This window comes from Salmo trutta, chromosome 20 (assembly GCF_901001165.1).
Source record: "Salmo trutta chromosome 20, fSalTru1.1, whole genome shotgun sequence".
Lineage (NCBI taxonomy): Eukaryota > Metazoa > Chordata > Actinopteri > Salmoniformes > Salmonidae > Salmo > Salmo trutta.
The window spans coordinates 43,273,550-43,296,356 of record NC_042976.1 but is presented as its reverse complement, the minus strand read 5'-3'; the positions used below and the strand labels follow the sequence as shown (position 1 = coordinate 43,296,356).

The 22,807-nt window shown below is 44.3% G+C and overlaps 1 protein-coding gene and 1 pseudogene across 1 annotated transcript in view; one reads left to right on the top strand and one right to left on the bottom strand.

The window, feature by feature from the left end:
* The window catches only part of LOC115156110 (aspartate--tRNA ligase, cytoplasmic), a 31,008-nt gene extending 18,184 nt beyond the window's left edge, over positions 1 to 12,824 (top strand). The window contains exons 8-18 of the mRNA XM_029703417.1: positions 1,690 to 1,770; positions 5,268 to 5,327; positions 6,941 to 7,052; positions 9,460 to 9,594; positions 10,337 to 10,484; positions 10,693 to 10,839; positions 11,008 to 11,050; positions 11,678 to 11,758; positions 11,854 to 11,965; positions 12,122 to 12,193; positions 12,345 to 12,824. Of these exons, the coding sequence (XP_029559277.1) occupies positions 1,690 to 1,770; positions 5,268 to 5,327; positions 6,941 to 7,052; positions 9,460 to 9,594; positions 10,337 to 10,484; positions 10,693 to 10,839; positions 11,008 to 11,050; positions 11,678 to 11,758; positions 11,854 to 11,965; positions 12,122 to 12,193; positions 12,345 to 12,436 (1,083 nt within the window). The 3' untranslated portion in view covers positions 12,437 to 12,824. The remainder of the gene's footprint in view (positions 1 to 1,689; positions 1,771 to 5,267; positions 5,328 to 6,940; positions 7,053 to 9,459; positions 9,595 to 10,336; positions 10,485 to 10,692; positions 10,840 to 11,007; positions 11,051 to 11,677; positions 11,759 to 11,853; positions 11,966 to 12,121; positions 12,194 to 12,344) is intronic.
* Positions 12,825 to 13,707: 883 nt separating this feature from the next.
* Positions 13,708 to 22,424, bottom strand: LOC115156378 (protein lifeguard 3-like; annotated as a pseudogene).
* Between the last annotated feature and the right edge of the window lie 383 nt (positions 22,425 to 22,807).

Sequence of the window (22,807 nt, the reverse complement as noted above, 5' to 3'; positions counted from 1 at the left end):
TCAGCAGTTCAACTTGGAAAGTACCGTGAATTTAGAGGTACTCTAACTGTACAGTGAGGGAAAAAAGTATTTGATCCCCTGCTGATTTTGTACGTTTGCCCACTGACAAAGAAAGGATCAGTCTATCATTTTAATGGTAGGTTTATTTGAACAGTGAGAGACAAAATAACAACAAAAAAATCCAGAAAAAACACAAATTGATTTGCATTTTAATGAGGGAAATAAGTATTTGACCCCCTCTCAATCAGATTTCTGGCTCCCAGGTGTCTTTTATACAGGTAACAAACTGAGATTAGGAGCACACTCTTAAAGGGAGTGCTCCTAATCTCAGTTTGTTACCTGTATAAAAGACACCTGTCCACAGAAGCAATCAATCAGATTCCAAACTCTCCACCATGGCCAAGACCAAAGAGTTCTCCAAGGATGTCAGGGACAAGATTGTAGACCTACACAAGGCTGGAATGGGCAACAAGACCATCGGCAAGCAGCTTGGTGAGAAGGTGACAACAGTTGGTGCGATTATTCGCAAATAGAAGAAACACAAAAGAACTGTCAATCTCCCTCGGCCTGGGGCTCCATGCAAGATTTCACCTCGTGGAGTTGCAATGATCATGAGAACGGTGAGGAATCAGCCCAGAACTACACGGGAGGATCTTGTCAATGATCTCAAGGCAGCTGGGACCATAGTCACCAAGAAAACAATGTTAACACACTATGCCGTGAAGGACTGAAATCCTGCAGCGCCCGCATGGTCCCCCTGCTCAAGAAAGCACATATACATGCCCGTCTGCAGTTTGCCAATGAACATCTCAATGATTCAGAGGACAACTGGGTGAAAGTGTTGTGGTCAGATGAGACCAAAATGGAGCTCTTTGGCATCAACTCAACTTGCCGTGTTTGGAGGAGGAGGAATGCTGCCTATGACCACAAGAACACCATCCCCACCGTCAAACATGGAGGTGGAAACATTATGCTTTGGGGGTGTTTTTCTGCTAAGGGGACAGGACAACTTCACCACATCAAAGGGACGATGGACGGGGCCATGTAACGTCAAATCTTGGGTGAGAACCTCCTTCCCTCAGCCAGGGCATTGAAAATGGGTTGTGGATGGGTATTCCAGCATGACAATGACCCAAAACACACGGCCAAGGCAACAAAGGAATGGCTCAAGAAGAAGCACATTAAGGTCCTGGAGTGGCCTAGCCAGTCTCCAGACCTTAATCCCACAGTCTGTAGAGGGAGCTGAAGGTTCGATTTGCCAAACATCAGCCTCGAAACCTTAATGACTTAATGAAGATCTGCAAAGAGGAGTGGGACAAAATCCCTCCTGAGATGTGTGCAAACCTGGTGGCCAACTACAAGAAACGTCTGACCTCTGTGATTGCCAACAAGGGTTTTGCCACCAAGTACTAAGTCATGTTTTGCATAGGGGTCAAATACTTATTTCCCTCATTAAAATGCAAATCATTTTATAACATTTTTGACATGCGTTTTTCTGGATTGTTTTGTTATTCTGTCTCTCACTGTTCAAATAAACCTACCATTAAAATTATAGACTGATAATTTCTTTGTCAGTGGGCAAACGTACAAAATCAGCAGGGGATCAAATACTTTTTTCCGTCACTGTAAATCTATTTCAACCAACATCTCCCTTCTTAAAAATAAATAACCTTTTTTTTCCTGTCTCAGATTTTTGTGATCAGCCAGGCCGAGCCTCGTCTGCCCCTGCAGCTGGAGGATTGTGTGAGGCCGGAAGGAGAGGGGGATGAGGTGAGGATGAGGGCCAGGGCTCCTGGGCCTCCCGCAGGCAGCCCTTTGTAGCTGATCAAATGTCACTCATTGCATTCAGAGATGATCCTTTCTTCTAATACTGTTCCAGTTCAACATAGACACTGGATGAAAAATACATGACTTGGTCCCCACACTCAAGGCCTGTCGCAGTTCTTTTGGAGTTGTGTTGGTTCTATACTGCCATGTTCTCGGTCGGTGTCTGTCTAAAGGGTCGTCTCTCTCTAATGTGGTTCAGTTCAGAGACAGCTGAAGGGTGTCAGTGTTTATGCAATTAGCCAAACCCAGCTGCAGATGCGGCCCAGGTGTTGTCTGTCTGTCACTAAGTTATAGCACCTGCCGTTGGGGTGGAGACTGGGCTGGGCCTGTCTGCCTGTCTGTCCGTTACAGCACCTGCCGTTGGGGTGGAGACTGGGCTGGGCCTGTCTGCCTGTCTGTCCGTTACAGCACCTGCCGTTGGGGAGGGCTGGCTCTGTGTCTCCCTGTCTGAGCAGGATGTGTGAACCGTGTTCACAGGCCGTTTTAACCCCACGTGAGTTCCAGGAAGCCTGACAACCTTGGGCATTGTGTTCTAATATTTAGGAGCTTCTGTGCTCTTTTAATCTTTTATATGATTGCAATTGGTCGTATTCAATGCAGTTCAATGGTGATTGCATTGTCCGTGTATCTGTTGGGGTGGTATGCAAATTGTAGTGGATCTAGGGTGTTGGGTAAGATCTAGGTAATATAGTCCCTAAATAGCCTCTCAAAGCACTTCATGATTACAGAAGTGAGTGCTATGGGGAAAAAGTAATTTAGTTCAGTTTCCTTCTCATTTCTTGGGTACAGGGACGATGTCGGACATCTTGAAGCAAGTGGGGAAAACAGACTGGGATAGTGAGAGATTGAATATATCCGTAAACACTCCAGCCAGCTGGTCTGCGCATGCTCTGAGGACGCGGCATGGGATGCCGTCTGGGCTGGCAGCCTTGCAAGGGTTAAATGTCTTATTCACATTGGCCACGTAGATCGGGTGCACACAGTCCTCGAGAGCGGCAGGGGCCCACGTCGGCGGCTTTGTGTTGTTTTCCTTGAAATGGGTGAAGGTGTTTAGTAGGGTTGGGCGGTATCCAGATTTTCATATCGTCATACCGTCCTCCTCACATCCCAGGATTTACGGTATTACCGGCTTAGTACATAAGGGGGTGCCAAAAACGCATCAACAGCCCATTGGGTGTCTATTTCCAGACTGCTAACAAATTAGCACAAGTAATAGCGAATTTCTATGGAGGCTGCTAGCTTAATATGCTAACGAGCGCAAACTAAAATAAACAAAATGTTAAGACAGGCAATCCAGCTTATAAAGTTACACATATGTAGGTAGGATCTAGCGAATGTCATTTTTGGTGAGTTTGGACATATACAAGTGAATGTGAACGAGAGACATTGTGCTAACGAACAAAGATTTGACACATGCTTGTCTGAAGTAAGAACAGTACTGTGTACACGCTTTGTCTGTGTGAAGTCTGGAGTCGCTAGGGCAACGGGCCTGCCGGCTCTGCTCGGAGAAGAGGGGGGAGGAGCAGACAGGCCGAGAAAAGAGAGGAGAAAAAACTCAAGGAAATCAAGCAGTGGCAGCTGTACAGATAACTCGTCCAATGGGCTTGGACTTCTCAAACACGGCAGAAAGTGAACACTATATAATGCCCTGTCACCTTATTTATTCAGCCACTTGTTTCAACTTTCTTCAACTTAGAGGTCGTGTTAATGCAGAATTCGGTGTTTTTTTTACATAGGAAAAACAAAATATAAAACGCAGATCTAAAATGCTTCTTGTAATTTCTGCTCGGCATCAGACTCATTTTGGGCTTCAGTTGCACTTCTCCACTCGGATGAGAATTCACAAATGGGCATTTGATCAGCAGACAGCACTCTGGCTGATGTGTAGCTACTTTTCTCTGATACTTTTGTCAGTGTAGCCAACCTACTTTTTTCTGGTAAAATGAAAGATTAACTTTAAGCAAAACATTAGAAATGTAGCTAGCTACATTCTTTCTATGATAAACATTAGAAATATGATGGCCATGCATGTGGCTGCCAGCCAAATACCGTGACGTACGGTAACAAACACCACAACCACGCTGATCCTCAACACAGGAGCCCCACAAGGGTGTGTGCTCAGCCCCCTCCTGTACTCCCTGTTCACCCATGACTGCATGGCCACACACGTCTCCAGCTCAATCATCAAGCTTGCTGACTACACAACAGTGGTAGGGGTGATTACCAACAACGATGAGACAGCCTACAGAGAGGAGGTGAGTGCCTTGGTGGAGTGGTGCCAGGAAAATAATCTCTCCCTTAACGTCAACAAAACGAAGGAGCTGATCGTGGACTTCAGGAGACAGCAGAGAGAGCATGCCCCATCCACATCGACTCAGACGCAGTAGAGAGGGTCACAAGCTTCAAGTTCCTCGTTGTTCACATCACTGTGGACCAGAAATGGTCCCTTCACACAACAGTGTGGTGAAGGCGCAACACCGTCTCTTCAACCTCAGGAGGCTGAACAAATTCGACTTGTTCCCTAAAACCCTCACCAACTCCTACAGATGCACCATTGAGAGCATCCTGTCGGGCTGTATCACTGCCTGGTACAACAATTGCACCGTCCGCAACCGCAGGGCTCTCCAGAGGGTGGTGCGGTCTGCCCAACGCACTATCATAAGGCACACTGCCTGCCCTACAGAACAACTTCTGCACCCGGTGTCACAGGAAGGTTAAGAAGATCATCAAGGACCTCAGCCACCCGAGCCATGGCCTGTTTACCCCACTACCATCTAGAAGGCGGCAACAGTACAGGTGCTTCAAAGCTGGGACCGAGAGACTGATAAACAGCTTCCATCCCCAGGCCATCAGACTTTTAAACAGCCACCACATGACGGCCTCTGCCCAGTACCCTACTCTGCTCCTTAGTCACTGTCAATAGCCGGATACCACCGGGTACTCTATCCGGGTACTCTATCCTGCACCTTAGAGACTGCTGCTCCATGAACATAGTCTTTGAACACCGGTCACTTTAATAATGTTTACATACTATTTGTATATTTACGGCTGTACTACATTTTATAATAATATTTATTTGTATTGTGTGCTATCATGTTCAATTTTTAAACCTTATAGACCTGCTTTGTTTATAAACAAACACGCATAGATATACACTGAGTGTGCAAAACATTAAGAACACTTTCTCTTTCTATGACATAAACTGAACAGGTGAATCCAGGATGCCCAATTCAATATTAGGAAGGTGTTCCTAATGTTTTGTACACTCGGTGTACATATACTGTAGGACACATATAGAACAATTTATGCGTTTGAATATCATACTGTAGGTACAGTTTTCACACTTGTCTAATTGAATAGCTTGTTCCGATGTTCTTCAGATGTGTTAAATACTTCAATGTTTTGTAATGTGGTGAAATTATGGTTGTGTGTCTACTCAGGATGGAAGAGCGACGGTCAACCAGGACACCAGACTGGACAACCGAGTCATTGATCTCAGAGTAAGTTCTACACTATCACTCTTAAGCCAGTGTTACCTTCTTTGATGACAAATGAATTACACAAAAAATAAATGAGTTTATTGAGTTTGAAGACATTATATTTGTATCAAAAAATATTGTAATGATTGAGATGCCATTTGTGACAGAATCACGGCATATGTCCCTTTTCACAGGCAGGCACCGAGTAAGCCTGCTTGTAGAGTGCAGTATAGAACTGCAGGGATTTCAGAGAGGAAAGGAAAGTGTTGCTAGAGGTCTCATTGTTGTGCTCTGTTCTGAGGTGCCCACACAGAATGTGGCAGCAGCAGGAAAACAGCTCTAGCGCTCGCCTTTGTCACAACACCTGTTTCTACACAATGTCTCTTTGAGAGCATGGACTTGGGCCTGTTATCACAACCACACTTAAATGAACAGTAAACCCATAAACAGGTTTTTACACCAGACCCCAAACCCGGCTCAACAATCAAGGGTCAAAAGTAATAAAACGGCTCCTTAACACACCAGGTTTTTCGAGTTGTTGTGAAAATGGAAGGATTAGTTCACAGATTATTATTTTTAACTCCCTTTGAGAAATAGATATACTAGCTAGACATTTTGCTGAAAATAAATTGCTGCACTCTAATGATTGACAATAGCAGTAAGTCACAATCTGAGTGGTGGTGGTGGCTTGTGACCAAAACCACAAGCCATGGCCCGTTAGACACTTTGTTTGGAGAGCTTGAATGTCAACCAGAGTGACGCACTGAGCTATTTTGCTCTCACTCTCTTTTATACCCTCCACCCTGGTGTGAGGATGTCGAAAGAGAAGTGATCTATGAGGACACCACAGCCCGCCCATCTGCTCACAGTAGAGAGGTGTTTTACACAGGAAATCCTTGAGTTATGTAAATACTTTTGATATGTCAGTTCCTACTCAGGCTATCATAACAGTTGGTTGGCTCGCTGGGTATTTGTCTAGTGTCTTTTTTCTAGGGTTCATCAGAAGTGTTTTTATTCATTAGAGCAGTAGTTATTTTCCGACCTCTGTCAACTATGCATATAATCCAAGAGTTGTGGGGGGGGGGGGGATAGAACTGGTTGAATAAATGCTTATTAATAACACCAGTCATATTAAGAAATGAGTCAACTGAGAACTAAGAAAGAACACACCTATACACAATGCTGTTTGTAGCCCAACGGTCATAGGGTTTGGGGGGTTTTTAACTGTTCGTTCCTCTGCTCTTTCCCGTGTAATACCCAGCTCATCGACGTGCCTCATCACGAGTTGTTTTGATGATTGGCTTATTTTCTATGCAACTAAGTTGACCTCCGTATAGACAACCAGATTGCTCAAAGCTTTATATCTCATGTTTATTTTCTAAAGGCTTACATTAGTGTGAAATGCACCCTACTCTAACTTGAATCAACGGCAAAAAGTCTAATAAAAATGTAAAATTGAGTGTTCCATTTGGAAATAGGCCAAGCCTTACTATTTCCACTCCCTTTAATGAAATTAAAGGTGTCGAGACTGTATGAGGCAAGATGTGACACAAAGCAGTGTTATTGACTCATCTTTGGCATTGTGTAATACCTCTGTTGACTCTTGTTGTTTCTGCTTGTTTCTCCTCTGGTAGACAACAACCAGCCATGCCATCTTCCGCCTGCAGTCTGGAGTTTGCCAGCTCTTTAGAGACACCCTGACCAACAAGGGCTTTGTGGAGATCCAGACCCCCAAAATCATATCAGGTACCACCAACGTGCCCTTGTGTCTCAGACTGGACATGATTTGTCAATTAAAAGTATAAAGTCAAACAATATTGGCCTTTAGATTACTACTTGACTTGTATTAAGTACAGGTAGTAGGAAGATTTAAAAGAAACAACAAAAAAAAACATTTTTATTTCACCTTTATTTAACCAGGTAGGCAAGTTGAGAACAAGTTCTCATTTACAATTGCGACCTGGCCAAGATAAAGCAAAGCAGTTCGACAACATACAAAAACACAGAGTTACACATGGAGTAAAACAACATACAATCAATGATGCAGTAGACAAAAATAAGACTATATACAATGTGAGCAAATGATGTGAGATAAGGGAGGTAAAGGCAAAAAAGGCCATGGTGGCAAAGTAAATAAAGTATAGCAAGTAAAACACTGGAACGGTAGATTTGTAATTTGAAGAAAGTTCAAAGTTAAAATATAAATAATATGGTGCAAAGGAGCAAAATAATAAATAAAATAAATAAATACAGTAGGGGAAGAGGTAGTAGTTTGGGCTAAATTATAGATGGGCTATGTACAGGTGCAGTGATCTGGGAGCTGCTCTGATAGAAGATGAGGTACTTTTCCACTATTTTGGTTGCAAAGTGCAAACTGTCTCAAGGATACATGCTCTTTCATGTTCAGGTGGGTTTGGGTAATGGAGGGTGGGGAGTAGAGTGTGAGCAATGTAGAAATTCAAGCTCAAAAGGCCATTTATTTCTCTATTGCTGATAGGGTCTCTAGTTCACATACCCTTGAGATAATTCACAGTAGGATTCTGTCTACCAGTTATCTTATGGAGCAGTGCAGGCTCGATTTTGTCTGGTCATTTGGGCTCTTATTGATGAGCTAAACTGCACTTCACAAGTGTGAGCACATAACGAGTGAGCATGTGTCATATTTTGTAGCTATAGAAATAAGCTTTAAACTAATGTAAGACATAACAGTCTTGTTTACTGCTGTACATTCCACCACAGCACAACATGTACTACCTCGTGTAGTGTACTGAGCTGTGGTGTAACACGTGTTCCTTTCACTTCCTCAACTGTAGGAGCCAATGAAATAAGCCCAGCCTGACGTTGACACATTTAAAATTGCCGCCTTTTAGGTGCAAGCAGCTGTGTATCAACAGTGTGTACTACTCAAAAAAAAAACATTTTCCTCTGCCAACACCCATAACACGTACACTGTACAAAATGTACTCTGTGACCACCCTTCTGTAAAGGACAACATCTATCACAGGATCTACTATGATGTGAATGTCAAATATGGCTCATACGTAAGTTAGAGACATGCTCCAGAAATGTGGCGCCTACTAAGTCTTTTTTTTTTTTTTTTTAACCTCCAGCTTTGGGCTGGATGTGTCAATGTTAGTGCTTTTTGAGGTTCGTTCGGTTACAGTTAGATTCTACAAAAATAACCACGGATTTCGCTTTAAATCTTCTTCTTTTTTACATTAAATACAAGTTTAAAAAATCCAAAATTAAGGGTAGTGCCCATTACTGCTTATCACCATCATTTATTCACATTTATTTTATTTGATGACTTTATTATTTCATTCCAAGTCATCTCATCTCTATAGAGCTGCTACCTATGCTGTCTGACCAAAATCACAATTTCAGAAGTTCTTAAAAGTAAACAAAGCATACTTTTATGACTGCTGAATACCAACTATCAATCACTCAGATCAGGTATTTTCAGGTAGCGATAGCTCACTAAGCAACTGCTTTCTATCCCTCTCGATCGCAAGTTTTCTCCCTCGTCTCCGTGTCTTCCCACACTGTTCTTATTATAGCTCAATACAGACCGTACGTGTAGGCAAACGCGCAATGGATTGTGGTCATTGTCGTTACCACATTTTCTGCACTAAACTAATGTAGAATATTGGCCTGTTGGAAACTACAACTCACTACTACATCGCACAGTTTAGGCTTGATCTGATTTATCTCTACAGAAACTGCACATTGAGCTCACAGAAAGACAAAACCCATAATGGAATTCAAATAATTGAATCGAAGTCGGTAAATAAGTTTAAAAAACAAAAAAATATACAACATTTTAGAGAGTGAGAGAGCAATGAAGTGGGGCACATATCTGCTGTGAACTAATGCGCAATTTCCGGGGACCACTTTTGGCCATGACCGCTACTTTTAGAACTACTAGCTAAAAGCACTGTAGAATCTCTTTAATGGTTAATAATTGGAATCAAAATCTAATCAAATTGTATTTGTCACATGCTTCGTAAACAGCAGATGTAGATTAACAGTGAGAAATGCTTACATTGTTAGGAAATGGAATTATCACATAGGTTAGTTCAAAAATATTATTTTGGGTCATGTGTTGCTTCTCTTCTGGGATAGTTTGACTAAAATGTATCTTTCTCCTCTCTAGCTGCCAGTGAGGGTGGTGCGAACGTCTTCACTGTGTCCTACTTCAAAACCAGCGCCTACCTGGCCCAGTCTCCCCAGCTCTACAAGCAGATGTGTATCTGTGCTGACTTTGACAAGGTGTTCTGTGTGGGACCAGGTAAGGCAATATCTAGGACAGAACCTGTGGTCTAGCTGTAATGCTTCCCGCCAAGCTCATATACTTTACTCCCCACCGGAGACAAGGGTTCAATCCTCGCGTCCTCCCTTACTTCTGTGTTCCTGCTTGACTGTTTCCCCTTTTGTTTCAAGCCATCTGAATAAAGTGTCAAATATAAGAAGATATATATTGAAAAGACAACATCTCTAAGCCCTTCACCTAACCCCTTTTCACTCCCCAATGAACACTATCCAATAATGGGAATTAATGAAACTGATGTGTTGAATACATCAGTAGCTAGTTATGTAGTCAACAAACAAACAGTATTCAGGAGAAGTGACATACGCAATATTAAACCTGGGCGGATTACCACATATACACAGCCGATTTCATACATATGTAGATGGTGTTGTGATTGCGCACATGTTGAGCTATAGGAAACATTTATCTCACAGGCTTGTGCTTGGTTACATACTGTCCCCAGTCTCTTCTCTGTGAGGTAGCTCAACAGGGCCATCACCTGGCCAGATCCACACATAACCAGGGGAGTAATGACTTCTCCCCCACTGCGGTCTCATATGTCTGGCCAATATGCCCTGGTCGAAATAGTGCACTATAAAGGGAATAGGGTGCCCTTTGAGACGTTACCACCGATGTCTAGTTTACCTCTGGGGTGATGGATCTAATCCTCTCAGTGAAATACAACGGTGCTGATACTAACTGAAGATGTTCTCCGTTCCAGTGTTCAGAGCAGAAGACTCCAACACCCATCGTCATCTGACAGAGTTTGTAGGTCTGGATATTGAGTTGGCGTTCAACTACCACTACCATGAAGTGATCGAGTCCATCACCGACACCATGGTGCAGATCTTCAAAGGGCTCAGAGACAAGTAAGATGTGATGAATGAGTACGGTTGAATCTTTAGAGGGCCTATTACAGGGCTGTAACTGAACACATGGATGACGCCCTATAGGAAGTACACGGCTGAAAGGGCATGGCATCAGTGCTGAGGTAGCAGGTGTCCGTTGAATGACTCGGCGCTGTGTATGTGCGCTCGCTTGTTTGTTTATCTGTGTGTGTGTGTGTGTGTTGTCCAGGTTCCAGACTGAGATCCAGACGGTGGGGAAGCAGTACTCCAGTGAGCCCTTCAAGTTCCTGGAGCCCACTCTGAGGCTGGAGTACACGGAGGGCGTGGCCATGCTCCGAGAGGCCGGGGTGGACATGGGAGACGAGGAGGACCTCAGGTCTGTGGCAGGTCAAGAGTTTGCAGCAGTGTTACGTTTACACCTGTTGTTGATAACACCTTAAAGTAAAGTTCAAATGAAGACCACTTTGTTTGTAAGTCGGGAACTGATGTTTTTCTTGTTTATCTTTTAATTGATCTAAAGTCAAATGTTTAACAATTTTCACAGCACTCCAAATGAGAAGTTGCTTGGTCGTCTGGTGAAAGAAAAGGTATGTTTTCATTTGCATTGACTTCTTGGGGTGACAACAAATGTAGTTATATTACTCTCTGTGTCTACAGGTAACTGCCCAAATATTGGAAACACTTGAGTAAACAAGGGATACAAAGTATATTGAAAGCAGGTGCTTCCACACAGGTGTGGTTTCTGAGTTTATCATGTGTAAAAATGCTGGGTAGGCCATTATTTTGGCTACCATGGCTGTGCCCCCATAGGATAACAAATCACAGGGCACAAGTGGTCACTGAATGGTTTGATGAGCATGAAACTGATGTAAAGCATATGCCATGGCTGTCTCAGTCACCAGATCTCAACACAATTGAACACTTATGGGAGATTCTGGAGCGGTGCTTGAGACAGCATTTTCCACCACCAGCAAAACACCAAATTATGGAATTTATTTTGGAAGAATGGCGTTACATCCCTTCAATAGAGTTCCAGATACTTGTAGAATCTATGCCAAGCTGCATTGAAGCTGTTCTGGCTCGTGGTTTCCCTATGCCCTATTAAGACATTCAAGTTGGTGTTTCCTTTATTTTTGGCAGTTACCTGTAGGTACACCTGCAGGTAATTTCTGTCTGTAAAGCGGACTAACTCATCTCTGTTTCCTTTCTGTTAGTATGACACTGACTTCTATGTGCTGGACAAGTACCCCCTGGCAGTGAGGCCCTTCTACACCATGCCTGACCCCAATGACAAAGTATGCGCGTCACTAAACACACACACACAACACATGCTCATGACACCATTGTGGCATTCATTGAACTTGTTATACGACTGATGTTTCCTCTTCAGAAATACTCCAACTCCTACGACATGTTCATGAGAGGAGAGGAGATCCTCTCTGGCGCTCAGAGGATCCACGATGCCCAGCTGCTCACTGAGAGGGCCATTCACCACAACATTGGTAATTAGACAACTCTGCCTTGTTTTTCAGGGCGGCAATATTGGTCACTCAATAAATCAAGCTTCCTTCCCTCCTCTCAAGCGATTGCTAGAGAATAAGCATATTTTTACTATGTTACACTGGTGGCTGGTGCTGATATGTAAATTGTTGATGCAGATCTGGAGAAGATCAAGTCCTACATCGACTCTTTCCGTTACGGAGCTCCCCCACACGGAGGTGGTGGCATTGGTAAGACATTAAATACTTATTCTAAACCCATACCCTCTCAATATGAAATCCGATGTAAATATATGCTAAATATACTCATTGTAAATATAGTCATTATGAAAAACATTAACGGTACTCTAAATATACTCATCATAAGTGTTCTCTCCCTCAGGGCTGGAAAGAGTCTGCATGCTCTACCTGGGTCTTCACAATGTTCGCCAGGTCTCCATGTTCCCCCGTGACCCCAAACGCTTGACCCCCTGAACGGCCATCACCACTGGAGACAGATGCAGGACATGGGAATCTATATTCATCTCCAATACACCAGACAGAGTTGAGAAATTAGTGCCATGACACTGAAGTGCTACTGCGATGAACAAATAGAGAATCAAGCCAGGGTACTACGGTCAACAGTATTCAGTAATAGAAAATGACACATGAAGAAATAGATTGATAATATAAGGGAGAAAGAGTCTTAATACACAATACAGAAGTGGAATATGATTAAGGGATGTGTTGGCTTAGGCTCACCTATGGATTACTTAACATGTGTTGTATGTCTTAACCCTTTTCTATGGGTTTGATCAACTTTGATACCAGTCTTTGTCACACTACAGAGGTATGACTAATAAATAATCATGGTCTGCTGACATTTAAGTTGTAATAGTTTTTTTTTAAAGTAAAAAGTATTAAGAACTTCAAAAGCACATTTCACTTTCTTTGTGTTGTTTTATGGAAGAAACAACCCCTATCGTATTCAACACATTCTTTGCTATAGACAATGTGCTAAGGAGCTTGCTTTTCTCCGCTGATTCATTCCGGCGTTTTTATCACTACAAGCCTGGTTACTTGAGAAACAATGTAGAAGTCTTTTAATTACCTGTGGGGACGGCTGATGTCATGTTTGAAACATATTTCAGGGTTCATTATACTTTTTATAATTGGTGGACATGATAAAGCGCTTTTTTTGTCAGGAAAAGAACCATGGTGAAATGGCACCTGAAAGGAATAGTGTCTGAAATCAACTCAAGGGAAGAACTCATCAGTAGGCTCATAATTGGAAAAGTCCCTACACTGATAAGCTGTATATGAGAACATGCTTTTTTCATTACATCCCCCCTCTATTCCTTCCTAAATCAGTTAGGTTGGTGATTGGGTTGTAATTAAGTCCCCATGGAATAATTGCTTTTTCACAGACCGAACTGCAGAACTACAGGAACCTTCTGATATATACTTGTCTCGATTAAGGAGGGGTTCAGATAATCAGAAATGTATATCTCAAGGAAAATTCATCCCTTTCTACAGTGTATCACATACAATTTCTAAGAGAAGCAATGTTAGAATATACTTGTCATTTGTAATATAGATCAATGGATGCATGCAAGCACACTGTTTATTGAGCTATTTTAACATTTAATTATGTTTTAAATGTGTACTGTCAGGAAAAAAGGCAACGAAAGGACAAAGTTTTTGAAAGAAATACATAGGTCAAGTCATGTCATTCAGACAAGCCTGTTGCATTCATAACATCCATTCTGGAAATATTTTTCTTGTTTAGGAGCAGTGACAGATTGGGTGAATAAATACAATAGAAGGATGATTCACACCAGGTCAAATGTCATCCTCCTGCCTTTGTTCTGTGGAAGCGCCAACTAGATGCAAGAGGAAAATTAAGATCTGGACGATGTCAACATAAAGTGAAAGTGCTCCAAAAACACTCCTCTGGCGTGAATGAAAGCTCACGTTTTCCTATGAGTCGCTCGGTGCTAAAAATGTCAAAATAAAAATGGTTAATTCCATACAGGTTGGTTCAAGAGAAATCTCAATTTCTCCAATTCCCTCTGAAATACTGAGGGTTTTCAATGAAGTCAACCAGTGTGTAAACGACAGCTCCAATTGCAGCATATAGCACGTGAAGCCGTGGGACCTGCGAGTGGAAGAAAACACAGGACCTTCTGTACTGTATGTATAGGCCTACATTTATCACATACAATTTTTTTTACATTTAAGTCATTGAGCAGACACTCTTATCCAGAGCGTCTTACAGTAGTGAATGCATACATTTCATACATTTTTTTCCCTCGTACTGGTCCCCCGTGGGAATCGAACCCACAACCCTGGCGTTGCAAACACTATGCTCTGCCAACTGAGCCACACGGGAAGTATGTGGAGTCCTGCTTGTCAAACATGGGCTCCCGAGTGGTGCAGTGTTCTAAGGCACTGCATCTCAGTGCTAGAGGCATCACTACAGACACCCTGGTTTGAATCCAGGCTGTATCACAACCAGCCGTGATTGAGAGTCCCACAGGGCGGCGCACAATTGGCCCAGCATCGTCCGGGTTTGGCCGGTGTAGGCCGTCATTGTAAAAAATAATTTATTACATTTACGTCATTTAGCAAACGCTCTTATCCAGAGCGACTTACAAATTGGTGCATTCACCTTATGATATCCAGTGGAACAACCACTTTACAATAGTACATTTATATCTTTTTTGGGGGGGGGGGGGTTAGAGGGATTACTATATCCTATCCCAGGTATTCCTTAAAGAGGTGGGGTTTCAGGTGTCTCCAGAAGGTGGTGATTGACTCCGCTGTCCTGGCGTCGTGAGGGAGCTTGTTCCACCATTGGGGTGCCAGAGCAGCTAACAGTTTTGACTGGGCTGAGCGGGAACTGTGCTTCCGCAGAGGTAGGAGGGCCAGCAGGCCCGAGGTGGATGAAAGCAGTGCCCTTGTTTGGGTGTAGGGCCTGATCAGAGCCTGAAGGTACGGAGGTGCCGTTCCCCTCACAGCTCCGTAGGCAAGCACCATGGTCTTGTAGCAGATGCTTGCCTAGTTAAATAAAAATAAAACATCTCATTACAAAATCATGGGCATTAATATGGAGTTTGTCCCCCTTTTGCTGCTTAACAGCCTCCACTCTTCTGGGAAGGCTTTCCACTAGATGTTGGGACATTGCTGCGGGGACTTTATTCCATTAAGCTACAAGGTTGGGAACTGATGTTGGGTGATAGGCCTGGCTCGTAGTCGGCGTTCCAATTCATACCAAAGATGTTCGATGGGGTTGGGGTCAGGGCTCTGTGCAGGCCAGTCAAGTTTTTCCACACAGATCTCAACAAACCATTTCTGTATGGACTTCAATTTGTGCATGGGGGCATTGTCATGCTAAAACAGGAAAGGGCCTTCCCCAAACTGTTGCCACAAAGTTGGAAGCACAGAATGGTCTAGAATGTCATTGTATGCTGTAGCATTAAGATTTCCCATCACTGGAACTAAGAGGCCTAGCCCGAACCATGAAAAACAGTCCCAGACCATTATTCCTTCTCCACCAAACTTTACAGTTGGCACCATGCATTCGGGCAGGTAGCGTTCTCCTGGCATCCACCAAACCCAGATTCGTTAGTCGGACTGCCAGATGGTGAAGCGTAATTCATCACTCCAGGGAATGTGTTTCCACTGTTCCATAGTCCAATGGCGGTGAGCTTTACACCACTCCATCCGACGCTTAGCATTGCACAGGGTGATCTTAGGCTTGTGTGTGGCTGCTCGGCCATGGAAACCCATTTCATGGAGCTCCCGACAAACAGTTCTTGTGCTGACGTTGCTTCCAGAGGCAGTTTGGAACTTGGTAGTGAGTGTTGCAACCGAGGACAGATGAAGTTTACGTGCTTCAGCACTTGGAAGTCCTTTTCTGTGAGCTTGTGTGGCCTACCACTTCACGGCTGAGCCGTTGTTGCTCCTAGACGTTTCCACTTCACAATAACAGCCCTTACAGTTGACCGGGGCTGCTCTAGCAGGGCAGAAATGTGATGAACTTGTTGGAATGGTGGCATCCTATGACGGTGCCACATTGAAAATCACTGAGCTCTTCGGTAAGGCCATTCTACTGTCAATGTTTGTCTACGGAGATTGCATGGCTGTGTGTTCGATTTTATACACCTGTCAGCAACGGGTGTGGCTGAAATAGCCGAATCCACAAATTTTAAGGGGTGTCCACCTACTTTTGTATATATAGTGTACTTACAAATAGAGATACGCCTTCCTATTGAAGTGCATTTGATGTGAAAAGATCCATGCATATTATTATTTCAGCTTTATTTTTCAGTAGTTCAACATTTGACCACACCGAGGCACTTACATGCGTGAAGGATAGTACTATGGCGGTGATTGTCCCTGTAACTAAGACTACGATGGCAAGAATACCGAAAAGTCCCCCACAAGATGTAAAATCCACCTGACGTGAGCATAGACATAGCTACATGTTATTCACATCATTGAATGTACTGTTACACATGGAATGTGTAACAGTACAATAAGCATACATTTATGCTATTTAGATCATTGGTTTCATAAGGAGGAATTGCGCAAGATCTTACCCAAAATGTCATGAATATTTTAAAGACAGTCGCCCGTTGTAATCCTAGACAAAGGAGGCATTTGACACTGACAACAAAGACACTCTCACAAGCTACGCTGTAGGTTCTCAAGAGGCAAGGTTATTACATGCACCTTAGTTAGAATGCAGAAGATAGTGACAATTATACACACAATTGTTGTTATTCCATCGGTCAGAAACACTCCTTTTGTGTCATAGTAACTGCAAGAAATTCAAAGTAGATTGAGTGACAAAACAAAAATGACACTGCACCTTACATGAGTATTTGTAGTAGCATTATGTAATATATATATATATATATATATATATATATATATTAAAATCCTATTACAAACCTTGATATTGTTCCTGTCATGTAGGACATGGCCACTTTCTAAAATATGAAATATAAAACAATAAAGTCTTAAAATATCTATACTGTACATATATTTCCATTATGTATTATCATCGGTTAAAACATGATAGAGATTATTTTGTGCAATCATTACTGACAAAAATAGCCAGCAGCACGAAGTTCAAAGGAAAGTGCCTCCTAAACACAGATTATTAAGATCAAATATCAATCTCCAATGTTTAACACTGTACTGTTGTATATACAGTATGAAAAGGGACAATATTATCTTGGCCCTTTGCAGCAGACAAGAATACAATAGCTGACAAAAAAAGGTGTAAGAAAAACAAGCTATTACTATGATAGGTAAAAAATATTTCAACCTCATAAAGTTTCTCATGTAAAAATGTGTTACGATATTATATAATTCAGTAATAATTAATGAGTAATGAAGGTAGTAAGGACGCTAAATGAAATATGAAGTACTTACAATGATGTCCAATACACAACTGTGTTTTTAATTACAAAAACACGTACTTCCTCACTGTAAGATAGATGAAATGTTCAAATGTTACCATTACACAAATACAAAAAAAAATCAAAACACAAACAGAAAACAGCTCACATTAATATGAAATGGTAAGACAGAAATAATACAATACATTGTTGACACTTACACAAATGTTAACACAGCCACAATTGATACAGTGACGAAATATATACCTGTCACGTCCTGGCCAGTATATAAGGTTAATTGTTTTGTAGTTTGGTCAGGGCGTGACAGAGGGTATTTGTTTTATGTGGTTCGGGGTGGTGTGTTTGTGTAAAGGGTGTTTGAGTTAGTATGTCCGGGTTTTGGTTTATGTCTAGGTAGTTCTATGTGGAATCTAGTGTGTGTGTTTCTATGTTTGGTTGATTGGGGCTCTCAGTTGAAGGCAGGTGTTGTCTATCTGCCTTTGATTGAGAGTCTCATATATGAGGGTGTGTTTGTGTTTGTGATTTGTGGGTGATTGTTCTGTGTTCAGCCCTAGGCTTTGCCAGACTGTTTGTTGTTCGTTCATTTGCGTGTTTTGTTGTTTTGGAGTGTCCGTTTGAAAGGTAATAAATCTAAAAATGAGTATACACGTACCTGCTGCATATTGGTCCACATTTTCCGATGACGATTTCGTTATATCGTCGGAAGACGAAGACGACAACCGTGACAGAATCACCCACCACTCAAGGACCAAGCAGCAGAGGAAGGAGCAGAAGGCGTTCGAGTTGGACTGGCGGGAGAAGTGGACTTGGGAAGAAGTTCTGAACGGGGCCGGACCTTGGCATCAGGCTGGGGAGTATCGCCGCCCGCAGTGGGAAATAGAAGCAGCCAAGGCAGAGAGGCGTTGGTACGAGGCCAGAGTGGACGCGCTGAAGGAGATGCACGAGAGGCACCCCCAAGAAAATTTTGGGGGGGGGCACACGGGTAGTTTGGCTAGGCGAAGGAAGAGCCGGAAGCCAGCTACCCGTGGTTATATGGAGGAGCGTATGAGGTGGGGAGCGCCATGTTTCGCTGAGAAGCGCAATATCTCACCCATACGCACGCACAGTCCGGTGCAAGTTATTCCAGCCCCTCGCAGGTGCCGTGCTAGAGCGGGCATCCAGCCTGGTAGGAGGATGCCTGCGCAGCGCATCTGGTCGCCGGTACGCCTCCGAGGACCAGGCTACCCAACTCCCGCTCTACGCACGGCTACCATCAAGCCCCTGCACAGCCCAGTCTGCCCTGTACGAGCACTCCGCTCGTGCAGGGCTACTAGTTCCATCGAGCCAAGGCGGGTTGTGCAGGAGGTAAGATCTAGACCGGCTGTGCACCTCCATAGCCCTGGGTTTCCAGCTCCTGTCTCTCGTGCGGACCCGGAAGTGCGTCCACCCAGTCCGACTCGTCCTGTTCCCGCTCCCCGCACTAAACGGCAAGTGCGTAAACCCAGCCTCGCCAGTCAACAGTCGTCGGAGCTGCCCGCCAGTCAACAGTCGTCGGAGCTGCCCGCCAGTCAACAGTCGTCGGAGCTGCCCGCCAGTCAACAGTCGTCGGAGCTGCCCGCCAGTCAACAGTCGTCGGAGCTGCCCGCCAGTCAACAGTCGTCGGAGCTGCCCGCCAGTCAACAGTCGTCGGAGCTGCCCGCCAGTCAACAGTCGTCGGAGCTGCCCGCCAGTCAACAGTCGTCGGAGCTGCCCGCCAGTCAACAGTCGTCGGAGCTGCCCGTCAGTCAACAGTCGTCGGAGCTGCCCGTCAGTCAACAGTCGTCGGAGCTGCCCGCCAGTCAACAGTCGTCGGAGCTGCCCGTCAGTCAACAGTCGTCGGAGCTGCCCGTCAGTCAACAGTCGTCGGAGCTGCCCGTCAGTCAACAGTCGCCGGAGTGGCCAGACTGCGCTGAACTGCCGGAGTGGCCAGACTGCGCTGAACTGGAACTGCGGAGTGGCCAGACTGCGCTGAACTGCCGGAGTGGCCAGACTGCGCTGAACTGCCGGAGTGGCCAGACTGCGCTGAACTGCCGGAGTGGCCAGACTGCGCTGAACTGCCGGAGTGGCCAGACTGCGCTGAACTGCCGGAGTGGCCAGACTGCGCTGAACTGCCGGAGTGGCCAGACTGCCCTGAACTGCCGGAGTGGCCAGACTGCCCTGAACTGCCGGAGTGGCCAGACTGCCCTGAACTGCCGGAGTGGCCAGACTGCCCTGAACTGCCGGAGTGGCCAGACTGCCCTGAACTGCCGGAGTGGCCAGACTGCCCTGAACTGCCGGAGTGGCCAGACTGCCCTGAACTGCCGGAGTGGCCAGACTGCCCTGAACTGCCGGAGTGGCCAGACTGCCCTGAACTGCCGGAGTGGCCAGACTGCCCTGACCTGCCGGAGTGGCCAGACTGCCCTGACCTGCCGGAGTGGCCAGACTGCCCTGACCTGCCGGAGTGGCCAGACTGCCCTGACCTGCCCGAGTGGCCAGTCTGCCCTGACCTGCCCGAGTGGCCAGTCTGCCCTGACCTGCCCGAGTGGCCAGACTGCCCTGACCGTCCCGAGTGGCCAGACTGCCCTGACCGTCCCGAGTGGCCAGACTGCCCTGACCGTCCCGAATTGCCAGACTGCCCTGACCGTCCCGAGCTGCCAGACTGCCCAGACAGCCTGGAACGGCCTGAGCCGGAGCCGCCTCCAATATAGGTGGGTTGGGGAGGGGGGGTGTAGCACAGTGCCGTCGTTGACGGCAGCCACCCTCCCTTCCCTCCCTTTAGAAAGGGGGAATTTTTCTTTTGGGTATTGTTTGGGGGTATTTATATTTTTTTTGTGTTAAGGTGCTTCTGGGGTAGCACCTTTAAGGGGGGGGTACTGTCACGTCCTGGCCAGTATATAAGGTTAATTGTTTTGTAGTTTGGTCAGGGCGTGACAGAGGGTATTTGTTTTATGTGGTTCGGGGTGGTGTGTTTGTGTAAAGGGTGTTTGAGTTAGTATGTCCGGGTTTTGGTTTATGTCTAGGTAGTTCTATGTGGAATCTAGTGTGTGTGTTTCTATGTTTGGTTGATTGGGGCTCTCAGTTGAAGGCAGGTGTTGTCTATCTGCCTTTGATTGAGAGTCTCATATATGAGGGTGTGTTTGTGTTTGTGATTTGTGGGTGATTGTTCTGTGTTCAGCCCTAGGCTTTGCCAGACTGTTTGTTGTTCGTTCATTTGCGTGTTTTGTTGTTTTGGAGTGTCCGTTTGAAAGGTAATACATCTAAAAATGAGTATACACGTACCTGCTGCATATTGGTCCACATTTTCCGATGACGATTTCGTTATATCGTCGGAAGACGAAGACGACAACCGTGACAATACCTGATAAAGATATAAGATAATGATAACAGCAAGTATAAGTAGAAATGAGTTTAATGTGTAAAAGGTATAAGTTCTCATACTTTTCAGATGAATGCATCTCGAGTAGAAGTGCTTTCCCATGCAGTAGAATACGCAAATTCCTCATATTCCACTGCATTAGAAATAAGTGAGTTAAGACATGGAGTCAGTAATGACCAAGTAAAACTATTTTGGCAAACTTCACATATCAACAGTATTTCTTTGTACTACATAGCTCCAGGACCTGGGTTGGAGGTTGGCATTCCTAGAGGAATGGAATAGGGCCTCCAGGATGGAGGGTAGCCCAGACGGTACCCTGCTTGTCCTGGGTATTGAGCTGAGGACTGAGCTGGGTATGGTCCATCGGATGATGGTGGTTGGGTGCAGGTAACCTGAGGCTGGTAACTCTAATGAACTTATCCAAAGTTCTTGAAATTTTCCGTATTGACTGACCTTCATGTCTTAAAGTAATGATAGACTGTCGTTTCTCTTTGCTTATTTGATATGTTCTTGCCATAATATGGATTTGGTCTTTTACCAAATAGGGCTATCTTCTGTATACCCCCCCCCCAAACAAACGCACTCAGAAAGAAAGAAATTCCACAAAATGAACTCTTAGCTAGGCACACCAGTTAATTAAAATGCATTCCAGGTGACTACCTCATGAAGCTGGTTGAGAGAATGCCAAGAGTGTGCAAAGCTGTCATCAAGGCAAAGCGTGGCTATTTGAAGAACCTCAAATATAACATATATTTTGATTTGTTTAACACGTTTTTGGTTACTACATGATTCCATATGTGATATTTCATAGTTTTGATGTCTTCACTATTATTCTAGAAAATATCAAAAATAAGGAAAAACCCTTGAATGTGTAGTAACACTTTTGACCGGTAGTGTAGTTCAATATATTATCCATCTGAATAACCCAGCTTTCAACTAGAAACCTTTGAATTAGTCACCACAAAATAGTTACATTTCCCCTTAATCTGTAAGAATGTGTCAACAATGTTTCATGGTTTGATAGCCTACAATATTAGTTACATTTCATACACTATAGTAGATATCACTTCACTGTAGAATTGGAGCCATAGGGGTATAGTGACCGAAATGGATCTGGGCTAATTACCTATCACCACATTGCCGGACCCTTGGGTGGGTTAGCTAGTTTTCCGTTTCTTTGCTTGTTGGCTCTCACTTGACAGCTCTAAACTGTATGTGTAATCAATATTTAATTAATATAAATGTGTATAAATGTGAATTCAGACTTGGCTATGGTTCGTGGTTGGCATGGACAACACAGCATGACTAGGAGGAGGGGAAAGGGTAGCAGAGAAGATGATGGATGCGGATGTTTTGTTTGAAACTGATGGCGGAGATGAGCGTGAGAAGGAATGGATTACAGCAGCAAACAAACATTGCAGATGCGTTGGATACGCTTGTGTCAGTGAGGTTAAGAAGTGGACGTATTTTGTTTTATTTGTCCAAGGAGCAGAAAGAGTGTGCTTTGCACCTGAAAAATATCAGATTGGAATGTGTCATGTGTGGATCTGCGAAGCAGGGTGCCTATCAATAGGGCTATCTCTGGAGTGGCACTAGAATTGGGTGCAAAGGATGTAACTGAAGACGTAGATATAGTGGTTGATACATCCCAACTGACCCGGAAGCCCACTCCATCCATTCTTTTGTTCTTTGAAGAAGAGTCTCTCCATTCGCACATATATTTGGGTTATGTAAGATACCCTGTATGAGTCTTCATGCCCATCCGATGTAGTGTGATAAATGTCAAATATTTGGGCATGTGTCAAGTGTATGTAGATGGAAGGAGTATCGTATGCCAGTTGAGGTGAAATGCTGCAATTGTGGTGGCGAACATGCACACAAATTCCTGAAGTGCCCTGTTAGGTTGAAGGACACAGAGGTGGCAAGAGTAAGGGCTGTCTAGCGGGCTGTCCGGAGGGCCCGAGAAGAGTGGAAGAAGGGAGTAAAGTTGAAGAAACCATGGTAGTTGGATAAGAGGCACCAGTAAATGTACCTCGCCAACAGGATCCTGTCATGTTGCAT